The sequence below is a fragment of the Myodes glareolus genome, chromosome 12 (assembly GCF_982192425.1).
Source record: "Myodes glareolus chromosome 12, mMyoGla1.1, whole genome shotgun sequence".
NCBI lineage: Eukaryota > Metazoa > Chordata > Mammalia > Rodentia > Cricetidae > Myodes > Myodes glareolus.
In genome coordinates this window covers 44,229,401-44,249,087 of record NC_142037.1, presented here as the reverse complement: position 1 = coordinate 44,249,087, position 19,687 = coordinate 44,229,401, and the positions used below count along the sequence as shown (strand labels likewise).

The following is a 19,687-nucleotide window of genomic DNA, read 5'->3' as shown; positions in this document are numbered from 1 at the left end:
TTTCATACAATATATTTTATCATGTTTTGCACCTCCTCTAACTCCTCCCAGATCCTCCCCACCCATTACCCACTCAACTTCACCCCTCCCCCCTCTCAAACAATAACAAGAAAAAAAAACCAATAAAATAAAAATGACAAAAGAAACAAGCCCACAAGAAAGAAAGCAACCAACACCACAGAGTTTGTTCTGTGTCTGCCAACTAACTTCTTCTGGGCATGGGGCCTGCCCTGGGGCAAGGCTGGACTCAGTGACACTCCACTGGAGAAAAGCGGGTTTTCCCTTTGCTGGAAGGCGTCCATTTGAAAGCACTATTCCTTAGAAAAACTCACAGCACAAAACGTTTCCATTAACCAACAATTGATTTTCTCAGAGGTAAACTACACCTTTGTTAAGGAAAGCTTTCTGGTGTGGGAGAATTGTCTGTATTCTGTCAATCATATTTTTAATAAAACGCTGATTGGCCAGGCAGGCAGTATAGGCGGGAAAGCCAGACAGGAAGTAGGGGTGGAGCAAAGAGACTGGGAGTATTCTGGGAAGCAGGAAGCTTCCAGTTCTGCCCAGACCACCGGAGAGGAAAGATATAAGCTGCCCCACTGGAAAATGTACTGAGCCATGTGCTAACATAGATAAGGATAATGGGGTAACATAAGTTATAAGAGCTAATAAGTAGCCTGACCTAATGAGCCAATCAGTTTATAACCTTATGGAGTCCTGTGTATGATTTTCTCTTTGGGGCATGCTGGCTGTGGGGTGCCAGGCGGGACAGATATCCCAACAAGCCAGCCGTCATGTTACAGCTTTCCCCATTTTTTCAAACTTTTTCCACTTTGGAGCACACAGTTCTGGGTACAGATGTAGTCACAGGGGTGATCTAGAGAGGTGTGGCAGAGCCACAGACTTACCGGAGGGTCAGGAGCCTAACTCAGGCCATAGGAGTGGCCAGAACGAGACAGGAAGAATAAACCTGTGATGAAGTACCTTAATGGTTGCCTCTTTTCCAGCCACTCGGATCGTCACGTGAGCGTGGGAGCCGTGGCTGTCAGTCATCCTCTCCACTCTTACAATGTCCTTAGGAAGCATAGAGTTTCCAGAACCTTGGAGCTCAAAGCGCTGCAAATTACCAGAAAGATATGTAATTTACCTTTAATTTCAGAAATAATGTTAAATATCTGAATTTCTATCTAATTAGAACTGAAACCATTCCATATCATTTATATAAGCAAAGACTTGAAGTTAATGAGACTATTTTACTTTCTACTAATACCATTCCACTTAAACAATAACTAAAGATGATATAAAAATAGTCGCTAAAGTCACAGAAAATGGAAATGCTCCATTCCTGAGCTGGTACAAGTTTGGAATCCACATTTCTTGATAACACATTACATTGTGCTAGAAAAGTATGGTTCAACTCTAGAAAAGATTTAAGTGAAACAGGCCTACATCAAAGAGCTGCTGAAACCAGAACAAAGCGAATGTGTTCCCTAGAATCAGGAAAACAGAACTTAGACACTACTCAGCAGCCCATTTGTGTAGACAGATAGCGCAAATGTCTAGAGCAAATCACAGAACTCAGTCCTGCACAGCAGTTGACCTGGTGCCATCTGCACTGTAAAGGTCTCAATTTTGTGGAATTGGGCTTAAAAGGTCAGAACCAGGTGTTGTTTCTTGATGTGAGCCAATTATTCTAACACAGATCGCCTCCCTTCATAGCAGCTACTATATTAAAAATGCATAACAGAGAGCAGAGACAGATAAAACAGAAATATTAATTGAAAATTAATTAAGACCCATGTTTAAAGTATGTTCAATATGAAAAAGTAGCCTTTTGAAAACAGAAACAGAAAAAACCTTACACTAATTTTAGAACACGATCACTATAATGAAAGATAAGCAGAGCAAAGAATGAACAACCACCTGATACTGAAACGTGTGCTACAAGTACAGAAAATAGTTTTCAGAAGAAAATCATGATCAAACACAACATACAACATCTCAGTTATAGTCTTCTTTCTGGAGACTTAAATCGCACAGGCAATCACTCCGTTCCAGAAACCTAAGAAAAAAATTATCTATTTGCGTTACCATAAAAAATGGAAGTCCAGTGTTTCACATAATCCGCACAGCATACAACAGTCTGGTGAGAACTGCTTCCGTATTGCACCAAGAATGGATGTCATGGAGAGACAGTTTCAGGGGAGATTCGATAGAGGGGAGCAAGGCACAACTAAGGAATCAGATCGAACAGCTATCAATCTCCAGAAAGACGAGAGGTGAAATTAAAGATGTGTTTTCTCAGCTACAGAACATTTTATGTTGATGAAGGGTTTAAGTGAGAGCGCATATTCCAGAAATGAACACAACTGTACTCAACCATTTGCTGTTGTGGTTATACACTTATAGGTAACTCTAGGGAAATACTTCAGTAGATTAAGAACAGTAGGCTGGATTACACTTCAGAGAGCAGAGAGGTCACCTTGCCAGGTGAGCTACCATTCTGAGGACTGCTAATCTGAAACATAATGCTGGAGCATGAGACACAATTCATTATACCTTAGAAAGGGATGACTAACATCACACTTCATAATTTTTCCATGAACTCAATTTCACTTAAATAGAAATAGCATTTTCTGACACACTTTCTCTAGTATATTAACTACACTGTGGTTTGTAATAAAATATATCACACTGATGTTATCTGTAAGGCATTCACATTCATCCTCTAATACCCAATTCTGACCACTAAATCAGCAGTTCTCAACCTGTGGGTCTCGACCACTGGGGGTCAAAGGACATTTTCACAGGGGTCGCCTAATATCATCGGAAAACAGATATTTACATTACCATTCACAACAGTAGAAAATTACACTTACAAAGTAACAATGAAAATAATTTTATGGTTGGTGTCACCATAACATGAGGAACGTATTAAACAGTTGCAGCATTAGAAGGTTGAGAACCACTGCACAAAGTAATCCACTTTCTTCCTATCTCCAGGCTGTGGAGCAGGAAGAAAAACTCTCGAGACCACGTTCTTCACTACTAACCTAGTATGCGGTCCTGTTCCTGTGCTCTTTTCCTCTCAGTAGCCACTCAAATCACCACTGCTCTTCCAAGGAGTCAACAGTAGGAGTTCAGCTAACAGGTCTCAGGAGGCAACTTAGCTGGCACTCTCCTCTTGCAAGTTACTAGACAGCTTCCTCATTTCAATTTACAATTCTGTCATTCCTGCTCTGGAGGAAGTTCTTACATCACTCCAAAACAAGATACAGTGATGCTCTAGAAATGGCCTTCTCTCATTACCCAAGCTTTACAGCCCATGTACTACATAAACATTGGCCTTTGTTCGTATAAAGATGTCTGTCTGTACAGACATTTCTTGACCTTGCATCACTGCAGAGTCTGGCCATGTTTTGCATCAGTTCCCCAAACACTGTGCTAGCAGACACCCTGCTGCATCTTCATTATCTCCTTGGTGTTCTTGTGTCTACTGATTGTGCTTATATTCCCACGTCACAAAACAACTGCCAACTTCATAAACTCATTCTCCCTATTTTATCGCCTTTTCCTTCTCAGTCTATTCTGAAAGTTTTCCTTAATTCTTCTCTTGATAATGTCACTTTAAGGCACATTTAATAAAATGCTCAGGAGAACACCATGTAAAAAAAGTTATCAACTCAAAGAAATGGCATACATTATGGTAAAGATACCTTTTAAATTCTAAGAGATTGGAACTTTTGCTGAACCTCACAGTCAAGTGTTAATAAACACACCTTGACGTCATTTAACACGGCTATCCCACTGTGTACTCTGCCCGTGTGTTTTAACCTACCTTGAAGAGAATAACCAACCTTAGTTGCCCTGGATTTCCTATGTAATCAAACTTCTACAACGTAAGCGATGCATAGCTATAACCTTAAATTATGTACTCTTCTATACCCCTGGCCCAAGGTAATGCACATGTGTTATACCTGCTGCCGGAAGCAGAATAGGCTGAAAGTTGCCTTATAAAATGAATATCCATACAAACATTGAATACAACACGGATATATTGGTCAGTCTATTCACAAAGATGTCTGTAAGGCTGTTATCTGAGTACACTGGGGTCAGCTGGAGTCAATGACTTCACCCTTTGGAAAACTCTGTTAAAGATTTGTGGAAAATACCCTTCTTTCCTCCCCCAATGTGATGCTTTCTGTACTGTTTAATAAAAGAGAGCAAAGTCCTTTGTTAAAGACAGATGTGGGCAGACAGAGATTCAAGGGCAGATTCACAAGACAGCATTCAGGTAGGTACAGATTCAGACTCTGTGTACAACAGACAGACAGACAAAGGAAGGCACAGGTAGAAAGAAGTGAAGAATTTAAATCTTATGCTTGCTCTTGATTAGGTGATACCAAGAAGGATTTTGATTCCTTACCCTAATTTGACACCAATGCATTATTGGTTAACTGTGTTTATTATTAATGTGTTCAAACCCATGCAAAAGAATACATGCTAGTGAGGGGGCCGTGAGAGAAAGACATCAAAAACATTTATTAATCCTAGATTGAAAAAGGACAAAGCTAATGTATGTTATTGTGAGATAGTGATACGGTCTTAAACCACCATGGAACAGGATCCTTTTAAACTTGATTTAAATTAGGTATCTTTTTTTTAAGTCTTTTTAAGTTTTTCAAGACAGGATTTCCCAGTGTAGCCTTGGCTGTCCTGAAACTCATTCTGTAGACCAGGCTGGCCTTGAACTCAGATTTGCCTGCTTCTAACCTCCAAGTCAATTAAATTAACCGAGGGATAAAAGGTGTGTGCCACCACCACTTGCTATTTCCTTTCTTATTTTAAAAAATAATCCTCTTATCTAGCTACATAATTCTACAAATCATCTATTTTCCTAACTTCTGGCTTTTTCTTTCCAATCTGTGAAATGTTGACCTGTGCCTGCTGCAGCCCTCTGACATCTCCATGGGGATATCTAAGATGCACCTCAACCAAACTGCCAGCCATGGGGCTTGGATCTTCTCCTATAGTCTCTCCATCCCCAGCTTCATCAATAAAATGCCACAATTCAAAAAGTTTGATTACTTGACTGAGCCCTGTATCCAGGTCTTCTGCAGATCACACCAGATCTACTACAAACAACCAAAATCCATTATCTCTTACCACCCTCAAAGCTGGGCAAAGGCCCCATAATTTCTCAACTGAATAAAAGGTCTATTGACTTCCCCAACACTCCAGGCTTCTCACCTTAATCCTTAAATGCTGATGTTTCCAGGATTCAGTATACAGTTTTTCTTCTCTTTCTATTTGTTCCCAGAGCTCATTCGATGCATCCCTATGACTTCAACTAACACTCATACAGTAATGATTCCTAAACATTATCTTTTTTTTTTAATTGCTCTGCTGACATGGGTGACAGGGCCCCAGAGCCCAATGAGGACAGCTGAGGACAGCCGTGGTATCCCAAGATGGCAAACCGCATCACTGCCTGGGAATCTCCTGCCAAGAGCCTCACTGGCCAGGCTCCATCCTATGCCCAGTCCCTGCAGGCAGGCCCCAAGAATTTATCTTTAATATCAAAACAGATCTAGAAATGTTTGTTAAAAAAAAGTGTATCTATGACATAAAAGCTGCTGGTCACACCCACCTAGAAACCTCAAGATCAGAAAGAACTGTCTATTCTCACAAACACTTCCCTCCTCCACTTTCCATGGTAACAAACAGCACCTCCATCAACTCATTTCTCCAATCATTTCTCTCAATCTCGCTTCTGCTCACAGCCCTCTGCACCAGGCTTTCTTTTGGACCACTATCCAGCTCTCACATCACGCCAGGGAGACTTCTTATTAGCTATGAATGCTCGGCCTCAGCTTATGCTTGTTTCTAGCTAGTTTCTTCTTCTTTAACTTAAACTAACCTGTTTCTCTTCAGCTACATTTCTGCCTCTGGGCTTTTAATCTCCCCCAACACACACACACCATTTCTTATTCTGAGTTTGCTGGCTGGCGGCTGCTTGGCTGGCCCCAAGTGCCTGCCTCCCTCTCTTTATCCCTCATTCTCCTCCTCTCTCAGCATAGACTTCTCATCCTACTTATTCTCTCTGACTGCCAGCCCCACCTATCCCTCTACTGCCTAGCTATTGGCCTTTCAGTTTATTAGACCAATCAGGTGTCACCTTAGGCATGCAAGGTGAAACAAATGCAACACATCTTTACATAATTAAACAAATATAGCACAAACAAAAGTAACACACCTTTTAAATAGTTACAGTAATATTCCACAGCAAAAACAAAGTAACACATGTACTTAAATAATAATCCACAACAGTCTTGCAACTCAGCCTAGTTTTTAGCAGCTAGTCCTACTTAACATCTGTCGTCATACCTGAGCCATTGTCACAAGCTTATTTCATTCCTATCTGTCACCGAATCAGTGCTTCTACCAGAGCCATTCATCTTCTAACCACAGTGTTATAAAATCACTGTATTAAAATGTTACTAGAGCATCTGCTGCCCTAACCAGACCATAAATTCTCCAAAAGGAGCATCTCTTTCTGCATGCCTGGAATTCACTGTGTAGACAATTATTTGTCAAATAATGAATGCTCAATTAATGCTTGTTGAACTGAATGAAAACACTAAGGGCAAGATCTTTCCAAATTTCACAGAGACAGACATGGCTCAGACTTTATTATCAATGAACGAGAGTGGCACACCCTTCCTAAATCTCCAAGGGAACCTACTAATTTAGCCACTGTCATGATGGAGCCCTACTTAAGTAGGGCTGAGTGCCAAGACACACCATAAGAAGCCCGGATGCATCTGTTACTGAGCTGCCTTCAGGCATGCCGTCTGCAAAGCTGGGGGAGAGGAGAATGGAAGCACTTGCGTTCAGTCACAACTAAAGCTAGACGTGATTCCATGACTACAGAGACAGTCTAAGAACAGGAGTGTCACGTGACAAGCACCATCTGGGGAATGAAGTCACTCCAGTCATTTCTATAGCTGCTTCAGAAAAAAAAAAGGAAAGTTTTCTGAATTTTAGCTATGTGCATTTTTAGCGGGTAATAGGTTTTCCTTTAAAATGTGAACTAATTAAATGATTATATTAAAATTTAAATGGATATATAATTCATAAGCAACTACTCATCAATTTCTATGCTATCTATGAGAGAAGATATACCATTCTTGGTTTGTCCTGTTAGAACAAATTGCCCACTCCTTTATTACAACCCTTTCTAAATCAAGTACACTTTCACGTTTTTTATCAAAACTATTTGAGATAACACTCAGACATGAACATCAGCTTAAGATATACTTTGAAAGGAGAGAGAAATTTAAAGTAGCAAGTAATTCAGAGTTCTCAAAAACAGACACGCGAACTGTACCTGTGTGCCGCCCGCCCCACTAAGGCATCAAATACTAACATAGCCGTGTAGAGGAGGGCAATGTGAACCAGACGAGCTCTCTAGGTCCAGATGAGCTGCACCTGCGGGTCAGCTTGCACTGGAGATAATTAAGGCAACAAACAGTCGCAGTTTTCCTTCTCTCAGCTAAGTAGTTCCAACACCTACTATCAAAGTTAGAATATTTGCTAGTAATATCAACATCTAACCACGTCTCCGCTTCCTTTATCATGAAGGTCAAAATGAAGGAGAAGCTACGTAAAGCTGCCCTAATGCTTTCTAGAGGCAGGCAGGTCCTGTTCAAGGCCAACCTGGTCTCAATAACGAGTGCCAGGCCAGCCAAGGCTACACAGACTCTGTTTCAAAAAGAAAAACAACAACAAAGAATTTAAAACTTTACATAATTTGTTTTTAAACTAGTCTGGAAACACATCACCGGAGTTTTTCTGTAAAAAAATGAAGACCTCTGTTCTCACAGAATTAGATAATTCACAGTAGAGATCTCTCCCAGTTGTATCACAAAATACCTTACATTGCTTCACTTCGCCAGAAGTTCCGGCGCCAGTCTCCTCTCTCTCCTCCCTTCAAAATGCCCTCCCTGCCATGTTGAGGAACTCAGCCTCTCTGAAGGCAAACATGAGCTCCTCTGCTTCTATGGCTGATGTCAATCAGGTTCAGGTGTTGATTCAGAGACACGCTCACATTCCTTTTCCAGCTCAAACTGTAAGCCTAGGAGTGCACTAAACACAAACATGGCGGTTACCTGCCTTGACCAATGAACGCACTTCCCTATTTCGGCGTGTTTCTGAGTAGTTTCACTCTCTCTGCCACGGCCCCTGTGTCCCCCCCTCCCTCTCACTTAGTATCTTTGGAAGGGACTCTAGCCAGCTAAAGCACAGCAACCTTGCCTTTCTCCCCAATTCCCATTGTGTCACTGGCCATGTCAGAGGAGCTGCGGACAGAAATGGAACTTACAGAATACAGCCCAGAGAATTATAAAGCTACCCTGGGTACATCCTGGAGAGGCAAAGTCGCAGGAGGATGGCTTTCCTTTCATTTGTTGTCCTTCCTTCTGTCTGCTGTTGCCATGTTCCTGCTATATTTGGTGTGGTATGATTACTGTATGAAGGGATCCTACTGTATCTGGTATAGTATGATTGTTTCTTGGAATATCCCACTCCTCACTGGGCAATTTACTTGCAGATCATAATGAAGATGATTTTCATAAGAGCACTGATGCTTAGTTAGATGTATGATTCAACTGGACTGAGCTAGTCTAACAGATACAAGTGGTTAGGACAGTTAGTAAAGACGATTAGGGAAATAGTTTAGGTTATGCCTACTGTTTCAGTAAGAGATACAAAAAAGGCAACTATAGTCTAAAAGTTCCCCTTCCCTTTGTTACATGTCAGATTTGCAGAGGATAGAAAATGAGAACAAGGGAGTTTCATGCATGAAAGATCCATGAATTCTGCACGTGGAAATACAGGCTGATGATCAAAGAAAGCAATTATGTCCCTACACCCAAGCTAGCCCTGAGTTCCTTGGTCACATAACTTACAGAATTAATCACAGGCCCCACTGTGTACCTCAGAAAAAGTTATAAAAGGAAGTTAGATGACCGTACTCTGAGTAAAGAAAAATGAGGGTCATCTGCCCACCTGATTAAAGTTTCTCTAGAGAATTAAGAACAGAAGTCTGTTCCACTGGAACTGCACACAGCCGCCTGTCAGTGCAAAAGGCACGGACGGAAATACACCCAGCTTGCTTAAAACCTTGCTAACCAATTATAAAAATCATTGCTTTGAGGTGAAGAAAAACACTTAACTACTTGTGGACTTCTAAAGAAAACATGGAACTTGTGATCTTAACGTGATTTCTTCCTATGCAAAGATTTCAACTTGCTTTTGGAAAATGTGTAACTTGTGGTTGTCAGGTAACCTCTTCTTGTGTAGAAATCTCTGTAATTGGAGGTATAAAAAGTAAGAGATAAAATAAGAAGAAAAGATGTAAAGGGAAACATTTGGGGAAGAAAAAACACGAGGGAAGAAAAAAAGGTAAACAGAGGGTAAAAAAACAGAACAGAGAAAAACAAACTGGGAAAACAACCAGCAGAGGGAAAAAGTGAAGAATCAAGCTTTGGCCCTCTGTGTGTGTCTGTCTGTGCATCTGTGTGTCTGTTCCAATAGCTTGCCAAGGCCACATCTCCTCTCCAGTTTCTCTGACCTGTTGAGCGCTGGGCCCCTGTGCACCACCTCTGCCTTACTAAAACCCATTAGATTACATTTCTAATGCTAGCTGCCAAGGCCTATTTCCTTATTTGGCCACTTCATCCTCCTGAGCTGACTACCAAGGTCAGCTATCAAAGTACTGAGGTTCAGCAATCAGAAGCCCCCTTTGGCTCACCTAATTAACATGCCCCAAATATTAAACTCCTCATCCTAACACAGGTTTCCCCTTGTACCTTTATAAACTGCCATTTTCCTAGGGGCCAGGCTGCCTCCTCTCTACCCAGAGGCAGCCCTTTGTCCCTCTCCAGGACAATTACCCTTCCCCTTCTCCCTTATTCCCATTCCCTTCTTCTGCCTTGCCCTCTCCCTTCTTTCTCTCTCATTTTTGTTTGCTTGTTTAGAGACAGGGTTTCTCTGTAACTTTACAGCCTGACCTGGAACTCGCTCTGTAGACCAGGCTGGCCTCAAACTCGTAGAAATCTGCCTGCCTGTGCCTCCCCACTACTGGGATTTAAAGGCGTGTACGACTGCACCCTACTTGCTCAGTGTTACATCTTACCTGATTCCCCTCTGCTCCCTTTTCTATTTTACTTTGCCTCTTTGTTTTCTTTACATTTAAAAAAAGATATCTATTATAGCTGTGTATGATGCACATGACTTTAATCTCAGCATTTGGGAGATAGAGGCATCTTTGTGTGCTTGATGCCAGCCTGACCTACATAGCAAGCTCCAGACCAGTCAGGGCTACATGGTAAGACCCTGTCTCAACTAGAAAATACTCTGAGTGAGGTAACCGAGACCCAGGAAAGACACACATTGCATGCTCTCTTACTTGTAGATTCTAGCTCTGAATTTTCAGAATTGTGTATAGAAATTAAAGTAGAAACACAAACCAGGAGAGTGAAAAGGGACCGTGGAAGCAGGAGAAGGAACTCTAGAGACAGGGTGCCTTAGTCTTTTCTTGCTGTGATAAAACATCACGGCCAAGGCAGTAGAAAGGTTTATCTGAACCTAGAGGTTCCAGAGGGTTAGAGTTTAAGAGAGCAAAGCCATGGCAGCAGACTGCTCAAACAATAGCGAAGAGGGCCCATCTGGATCCAGAAGTAGGAGGCAGAGCGCTGACTGGGAATGGCTTGAATCTTCTGAAATCCTAAGCTCTGCCCCCAGTGAACAAGGTCATACTTTCTAATCCTTCCCAAACAGTTCTACTAACAAGGGATCAAATACTCAAGCATATGAACCTTGGGAGTCATTAGCATTCAAAAATTACAGAAGGAGAGCAGGACGCAAGAGCTATAAAAGGGTAAAGGGAAACACGAGGAAGGGCAATGTAGGGGGGGAATATCACTAAGGGTGCTTGAAGAAGCCACAGAGAAACATTTTTATAAGCTTATTTAAAAGCATGTATATAATACATATATACAAGAGAGAGAGGCAGAGACAGAGAGTGGTTTAAGTAGAGTTAGGTCACATATCATCATCAGCCACAGACTAACAAAATTCTACAAACATAAGAAAACTCCTTTTCAGGGAGGTCCAGTTGATTCCCAAAACAATATATGTAGGTTGTTGCCATTGTCTTTGGTTGCCTTCCAGAACTGGAAAGACCATTACTGAAGAGCCACAACTTCAAAGACAAGACTCAGAGAAACTGAGCTGGAACTCACCTTGAAGCCTCCTCAAGAACTACCTCTCATAGCATCTGAAGGTGCTGTGCAAGCTACCAAGGGAGAAAATCAACAACCCTACCTAGCTCTAACCCTATAAACCACAAGAAGACTGTCCCAGCAGGACATCCCCAAAGGAGCAATAGTGGCACTTTTATCCTGGGGATAACCAAGAGCTGTCTAATTGGACTTAGAGTCCACTCAATAAAAGGGGATTCATAGCTGGTACTATAAGCTTAGTCAATGCCTAGACTATTGCCTAGAGAGATAACACTAGAGTAACCTACTGTTGCCATTTTCCTAAACCAATGTAATTTATAACTATATTATAAATATAACCCAGATGAGAGTAGTAGTCTTTAGCCAAGACTGTGCAAGAGAAGCAAAAGCTGTCCTTCTGAAGAGAAGTTAATTAGTAAGTCGATACATCGTCACTGAGGACCAACACACAAATACGTATTTACAAAACATCACGGGAGAGTTTTGGTCTTTTAGAACTCACCATTGTTAACCATACAATGAGGAAACTGTGCTATACATATTATAAAAGAAAACCATGCCCCAAGTATTATTAGCAACTTATGATAAAAATTAAAACATTAGCTTAAATGGTAACAATACACCAGAGAAAATAAGAGAAGATATTAAAACCATTTCAAAATTGTATAACCGCTCCATAAATTACATACTTTCCAAGCTATGAATTTAAACTGTAAATTTTAACTTCTAACTACATTACATATTTCCCTTAAATTTTCATTTTCAAATGTTAGGTTTTTTTAATTTTGAAGTAATTTCAATTTATAGGAAAACTGTAGGACACTATTGCATGGAAACTTCTATTTCCTCTTCACCCAGATTCCATGTTGCCACTCTAGAATGTTTTGGGCTCCCTACCACTCCAAATACATGCATGCACACAATCAACTAATTTTCCCCTTAAGAGCAAGATGAAGATATATCATGGTCCCTACTCTTAAACATCATAGTTCACTATTCCCCAAAAACGAGAACTCTAGCAAATTTAATCACTACCTAAGTTGCTAAATTAGAAAACAAATTTATACAACTATACAACCCAATTCATAAGCATGTAAGTTTCTCAGTTGTGCCAACAATTCCACTTGCTCCTATGTGACTGAAAATCTATGCAGGAAGAAATGCTGCATTTAGCTACTGCCAATTTTCAGTCTCTTTCCAGCCAGGACAGTTTTTCAGTTGTCTTTCATGGCCTGAAGAGTTTTAAAAACATAGGCCTTTCTTCTGCAAAGTGAGCCTTAACTATTATGCTATATTTTTCTTCATATTCCAACTCAAACCCTCAACTCTCAGTAGGATTCCTGACAAATGCTGACCTCTTCTCATCACAACACTGGAGAGGCACAGTGGGCCAATGGCAGTTTGTTCTGCTGGGTCATGTAGCTGGTGATTATAAAAGTATCACTTTCCTATTTTGTAGTCACCTAAGTATTTTGCAAGGTATTCTGAGACGACATTGATATCCAGTTATGGAAGTACACACACACACAAACACACACCAACTTTATACCTTCCTAAGCCAACCATCAATCTGATGGTGACCTAACAGTGATTTTTCAACTTATATAATTTTTTTTCATATTTGTTGGTAAACATTCTACAGTAACAAGGAGAGTTGCTTGTCTTCCATAATTTAAAATTTTTTAAATCCATATGGAATTATGGATACCTATTTTACACAGTGGATTATCATCGATCACTATTTATTTTTAACGTTCAAACCAGCAAGCTCTTCTGTGGTTTTGATATGCTAAAATCATTTGTTGACAATCTCCTTGATCTCATCTGTTTCTTGACCCAATCCTCATCTCAGCACAATTTCTCAGGAATTAGATCCTTTTACTGAATGTGGGATTTGGACATCCAGGCCCTTGGTGTGATCATGGTTTCTAGGCTCTGTTAGACCAGAGCTGGAAAATGTGTAAACACACACAGACCATATTTTTTGTTACCAAACCTACTTTTCATGCATTGTGTAATGTTATCCTCGAGCCATGACATAGCCACTGCCATTCTGAAGTCAGAGCAGCTGTGTTTACCAACATGAAACCTTCACAAGCATGCCTGCTGGCATTCCCTCAGGGAAGGGAGGGCAGGTTCACAAGGCAGTTTATAAGCATCTCCCACTAGGCGCATCCAAGGTGCTCATAAGACCCTGCACTAGACCTACAGGACCCACACCTGTGTGTGGCCAACTATAAATTCTCTGGGCTCCAGCAAGTAACCTTGATTCAGCTCCCTGGGGCACCACACTAGACTTGGGTGGAATCGTTCCTTTAGTCTGCTCTTCATGTTCTGGTGCAAGAAGACCACGTCTCTGTTCATGTCTTCCCCATTTCATTTTTATAACCCTTCTCCAATATGAGCCTGTAATTCCCGCTACAATCAATATATTCACCTTTTGGTTCGACTGCTGATCATTTGCTCCCTGTAACAACCCCGAGTCCCCCGCCATGCCATACAAACACCCGAGAGCATGTTTCCCACCACTGCTTTCTTGTTACTGGCATCCAGTGCTTCCTCTCTTGGAAGAGGAGAGAAGGGAAGACAAAGGAAGAAAAGAAGGGTAAAGAGAAAAGAGGGACAAGAAAAACGGGGAAAGGGAAAAGAAAGTGAAATGAAGAGGACAGAAAGGAAGGAGAAACAGGTACTCACTTTTAAAACACCTTCCACAGCCATCTTCCCTTCGTGTCCTAGTAAAATAGTGTACGGATACATCAACTGGATTACATGTTCAATTGACATCATAGGAAAGGAATCCTATTTAGGAGCAGACATGTAGAGAGGTCAAGTCAATCACAGAAAATGTATCTGAAATAAACATATACTGCTAAAGTTTACTTCCCCAAAAGCATAAAAATTATCTTCCAGCAATGTACAAAGGCAGCAATTTCTTCTCTCGCTGTCCTGTCCACATCCCTGAGTAAATGTCACTCACTCCTATCTTTCATCTATGCTGCTGGTCCCCATGCATCTTTATCTAGTTCTTGCCTCTTTCTTGAGCTCTAGGCCAAAGCCTTCGGTTATCTACCATATGACCCAAAGTGTATGGATTCAATGCATCTGCAAGAGCACATATTTCCCCCTTCTAGTCATCCAAGGCACTGCACTTCCAGCCTTTATTCCTAATCTGAGTTGATCTTATCTATATTCATCAAGTCTCACAATTATAACTACAAAGTTAAAGTGTTCATTAGCCTCAAATTCTTCACCCAAATGATATTACACTCTCAAGTCTATTCACACCAATCAAAGAGCTACTGCCAAGGGCAAACAGAAGATCTCCATGTGGCCTACTAGATGATTTACTGAATTACTATCAACATGACATGGAGTGTAGCAAGCGTGTTTGGATATATAGCGTGCTCCGACTCTTAGCAGTCATACCTTAAAAGAGTACTGCATTTACTTTCAAGTAACTCAGAAAAAATTAGGGGGGGGAGGTTACATATGCGAACAGGGGTAGCAATATGTTATCAACAGGGACTTCTCATTGAAGAGATTATAGGTGTTTGCTTTGCTATTTTAAAGGTGATTTTCTTTTCAGATTAGAGAATTTTCAAAGTAAAAATTACTGAGGAAAAATTAAAAGATATATTAAATTTGGTAAATAAGACATATTCAGGATATACACAGCAATGTAAACAATATGTAGAAAGCTAACTGTCTAGCTGCAAACATTAAGGGAAAGCAAGAAACATTTAAATAGGAGTCTTGTTATACATGATGCCTTCCTCGACAGTGTCTGGATAGATGTTTTAACAGCCTCCTTATGTTCACTGTCATGCAACCAGGATCTCCCTACTCTCCTAGCTGCTAACAGAGGTATCTTCATCTTACATAAGAAAGATTACTTCACACTCCACCTCACAACCTCTGGGGGGCCATTCCTCCCTCACCATAAAATCCAGGCAGGATTACTCAACAAAATAATTCACGGTAGGGTTCTAACCTCTGTCTCTACCATAAACACTTAGTTCTAACAATACAACTTGTTCTCATTCTGCAGACATTCCAGGCCCATTTATGCTGAACACTGTGTATGTGCCCTCTGGCCTGGAGGCATTCCCATCACTCTAGACAGGACGCCACATGCTTTCGGACACTAACTGCAAATGTATTCAGATCCAGTCATACACTGTCTATGCATAGCCCAGCTTCCTTCCCCTCCCACAGTTACTAAAAGTCTTGCTTACACAGGCTGCCTTTAGGCTCCTTGAGCCATCTGTTTTCACAAGCTGGGAGAGCTGCCAGCACTGAAGAACCTGTGTCCTTTAGGACAACCACCAACCAATGACTGCGGATGCTAGGGTGGGAAAGCTCAGTTCCCTTGCCTCAGGTTGGGTCAGTTCAGCATCTATTTCCCTACAGTAAACCTCTTATTTGATCAGCCTGAAGCTGCCTTTCCCCTATGGGATCTCCAGAAGGCTGCATTTCTACCTCTGCCTTCAAAACTGCAAGCTCTCCCCAGCCTGAGCATGTCACTGTCTGAACAGTCTGTTCCAGTTTACACAGCAATCTCAGACCTTTCATAGAAAGAATGACAAGACAACTCAAGTGATCAACTTTCCATTCATCTTTGCCACATCCGAGCAAACGTATCTGCCATTACTTTAGTTTTTACTTACCAGGATTTGAACCGCTGCTGGCAAACTATCTAAAGGAAAGTCAGGAAGTCCAAGCGTAGAGGATTCTTGGGAGCAGAGAGTTGTGGCAAAGGACAAGAGCTGAGAAATCCTAGAAAGGAACAGATTTTAAATTTCATTTAAATAATTTTAATATATAAGTATATATTTAATATATAAGTATAAAGCAGTTGGTCTTATTTCATTTATCTAAAATAGATGAAATATACTATTAATTCTTAAAGAACAATGGTTCATACACTAATACATTAAAAAATTCCAGAAGCTGATTAGCTATCTAGATGCTCTCTCTAATCTACTGCAATATATAAGATTTTCACAACCTGATCCAAATCACGTGAGCTTCACTCCCATCTCTCTAAAGCTCAAACCCAAGACCTAGGGGCTAAAAGCGACTTATTCGCTGGGAAGAAAGCAGAAGCTCTCAATCACAGTGCTCGCTTGTTTCAGCTCACAGAATCCTTATTCCTTCCTCTCAGACCTTGGGACTCATCTCAGTGTCCAGGCCTTTGTGGGGCCTCTATAAAGATTCAAAAAAAAAAACTTCACAATTTTTTTTAGTTTAACAACAACAAATTTATTTTTAAACAAATTAAATGTTTAAGCATCCATTATTTATAAAGTATACTTACTTCTCAGCAGAAACATTGGCTCCAACTGAATATAACAGGTTTAGCTGGTCCTAAATAACAGAAACATATACAACTGATTAATAATGAATACAATGGATGAAACAAATCTTTTATAAATATAAACCAAACTTTTAATTAAGTAGACACTAATTTATAGTAAAGCAATCATTTCATGATATGTTCTATTTAATAAAAGCAAAAGAAGCCTTTAAAAAAAACTCAGGGGGCTCACAATGAACATTGTGAACACCACAGGGAAATCTGACTTTTGTTTTTTATATCATTTCATTTACTCAAAAATTAAGAAAATGACTCCTAGCAACATTCTGCCATGCTCAGCCATCATCAGAGACGCTTCCTCCTGCAGTAGCTGGGAACTAACAGAGACCCACAACTGGAAAGTGTGTAGATAATGAGACACTTTGGAGCACTCAGTCCTAAACAGGATGTCTCCATCAAATCCCACCACTCAGGGAGCTATGTGGAAGAGGGGAGGGAAGATTTTTAAGAGCCAGAGGGGATGGGGGATACTAAGGATCATTCCAAGCACTATGTCCTTGACATACTTACCCTGAAGGGTAGAAAATAAATATCCCTGGCTTGAAATCGAGAACGCAGAGGGGGGTCTAGTGGATTCCCAGGGTACCTGGGCACGGGCAAGCCCAAGGCAATCACTCGGAAATGTTCACTAACTCGAACAATCTTCCAGGCATCCAACTCTTCTTTAGTGTGATCCTAAGAACGTGAGAGATGAGAACACTAGAGCATAAGTGATACAGATCACAGCTACAACAGCAGGTGACACAGACTCTAAATGCAAGAGCTGCCAGGACAGGGAACCAAACCTTGACTGCTGAGAGTAGTATTTTTAAGAACACTCTCAAAGCCAAGCCATTGAGGAACGCAGCAAAAATAAATCAGGATCCAGACACCAGGGAAAGCTCACAGCCTGGAGATGTATGTTGGGGAGGAAATGCAGCCCACAAACCCAGACAAAAAATCCTGAGATAGCCTGCCACATTCTCGTCCAAAACCCAGACAAAAGATCCTGAGACAGCCTGCCACATTCTCGTCCATAATGTGGAAAAAGGGGGTTAGAAAGTAGAGATCAAAAAGATAGACCTAGATGAACAGACTATCACCAGAGTAGAGGTTCCTCATAGACCTTAAACAGACAATAAGGCACATTTCTCTTAAGGCATGTGACTGGTAATGCCAGTTTTTAAAAGCTTACTTCACATTTAGCCTTCTGCAAATTTCTCCTGTAATTAGCCACACAGAGATGGACAATATTGTATGAATGAACGATGTAAAGGTCAAGGGGGTTATCTAACATGTCCACGGTCCTGTGTAAAACAGGCCTAAGAGAATGGCAACACTCAGACACCTGATACAAACCCTAGCTAAACTGCAAAAGATATTTGTGACCTTGCCATTGGAGCCTCAATTCTCTTACCTGTAATGTGGAAATTATATAATCCACATGACTGAGTGCCATGAAAACTAAATATGAGAACTATGTGGGTGTCCATGGCAGACACCTGGTAATGTGCCTTTCTTCCCTAAGTCGCTCAATGGCTCAGAGTTATATACAGATTTCTGGTATCCTCCAAAGTCTTTACAAGTGTGTATATTTATATATAAAGGAAAAAGCCCACAGCTCTGAGTATATCTTCTGAGGGCACATCAACAAGATAGTGCGGAAATGTTCAACATGGTGTTCACCACCTTCTGTCTTCATTGTGTCCAACTCTCCCAGTTTCAGTAACCCCCACCTTCCAGGACCCCGTGGATGCAATCCATCCAACAACTGCAGTTCTGTGTAAAGACAGCATGCATCACTGATGCGGATGCATCTACCGTGGAAGCGACTCCATTTACATAGGATAAGTTCAAACATTCAAAGCTGAACAGAACAGCTTGGTAAAAATGGGTCCTTTGTTGATCCCTGCTCATTAGGAGCCCCTTGGTGTCACTTAACTGAATGATTTGCAAGATTCTATCATTCTATATTGTGTCTTTACTCCTATAAAAAAATTGCTTCATCCTAAATCCAAGCTCTTGGGCACTTACTCACTCTAGTACATAACAGAAAAAAGTCTGTGACTGAGTGCATGAATTTTTTAAATTAAACTTATTTTAATCATAATTGAAATCACAAATCATAAATTAATATAGAATCCCAAGACACTATGCCATATACACTGAAAAACAAATGTTTGGGTCCAGACTTGCCTGAGAGCCTCAAAACACAGATAATCAGAATATGAAACTTATTCAAAATAGTTATTTCTATAATAAACTTTACTAGCATCATCTAAATGAAATCAATAAGAGTGATAGAGACAAAGAAAAAGATGAGTGAGTGAGAAAGGTGTGTGTATGGTACATGCAATGTGAGTTTGAGGGTCCATGTGTAACCTTGTCTGACATCCATTAAGATACTCTTAATAAGACACTGTATCTTCAATCTAACTATCAGATTATTAAAACAATGAATCCCCCAAAGACATAAGAATTTCATCAGGGATCTCATGCTGGGAGAAGGAAAGGGCCCCAGCCAGAGAGGAAACTGTCTCATCAAAGAGATTGCACACAGTTCTAACAACTTCTCAGACCACCTTACAAGATGAGACTGAAGCCCAGACAGTGATGAACAGCAGTGGGTGAGACCACACCTTGACCGGGATTGCTGTGAACAGAGCTTCCAGCCTTCCCAATGTTGCAATCCTTTAATACAGTTCCTCATGTGGTGGTGACCCCAATCATAAAATTATTTTTGTTGCTATTTCACACCTGTGATTTTGTTGCTGTTACAAAATGTAAAGGTGAACATATGTGTTTCAGATGGGCATGGGCAACCCCTGTGGAAGGGTTGTTTGAATCCCAAAGAGGCTGTGACCCACAGGTTGAGAACCCTTAGCTTGGATTTACCCATCCTTGGCCTTTGTCACCTCAGGACCTCAGAGATGAAGAATTTGAGGGTTTTGCTGGGTCTCTTGGTCCCTCTTCCCAATGTGGCCACATGAATAAAGCTCCCTTTTCTGTGTCCACTTTTATTTGGTTC

At 40.9% G+C, this 19,687-nt stretch overlaps 1 protein-coding gene across 1 annotated transcript in view; it reads right to left on the bottom strand.

The window, feature by feature from the left end:
* Vwa8 (von Willebrand factor A domain containing 8) overlaps positions 1 to 19,687 on the bottom strand; it is a 327,640-nt gene that overhangs the window by 228,268 nt on the left and 79,685 nt on the right. The window contains exons 6-10 of the mRNA XM_048422107.3: positions 17,191 to 17,355; positions 16,621 to 16,670; positions 15,971 to 16,079; positions 13,998 to 14,102; positions 982 to 1,113 (exon numbers count right to left, since the gene is read on the bottom strand). Of these exons, the coding sequence (XP_048278064.1) occupies positions 982 to 1,113; positions 13,998 to 14,102; positions 15,971 to 16,079; positions 16,621 to 16,670; positions 17,191 to 17,355 (561 nt within the window). The remainder of the gene's footprint in view (positions 1 to 981; positions 1,114 to 13,997; positions 14,103 to 15,970; positions 16,080 to 16,620; positions 16,671 to 17,190; positions 17,356 to 19,687) is intronic.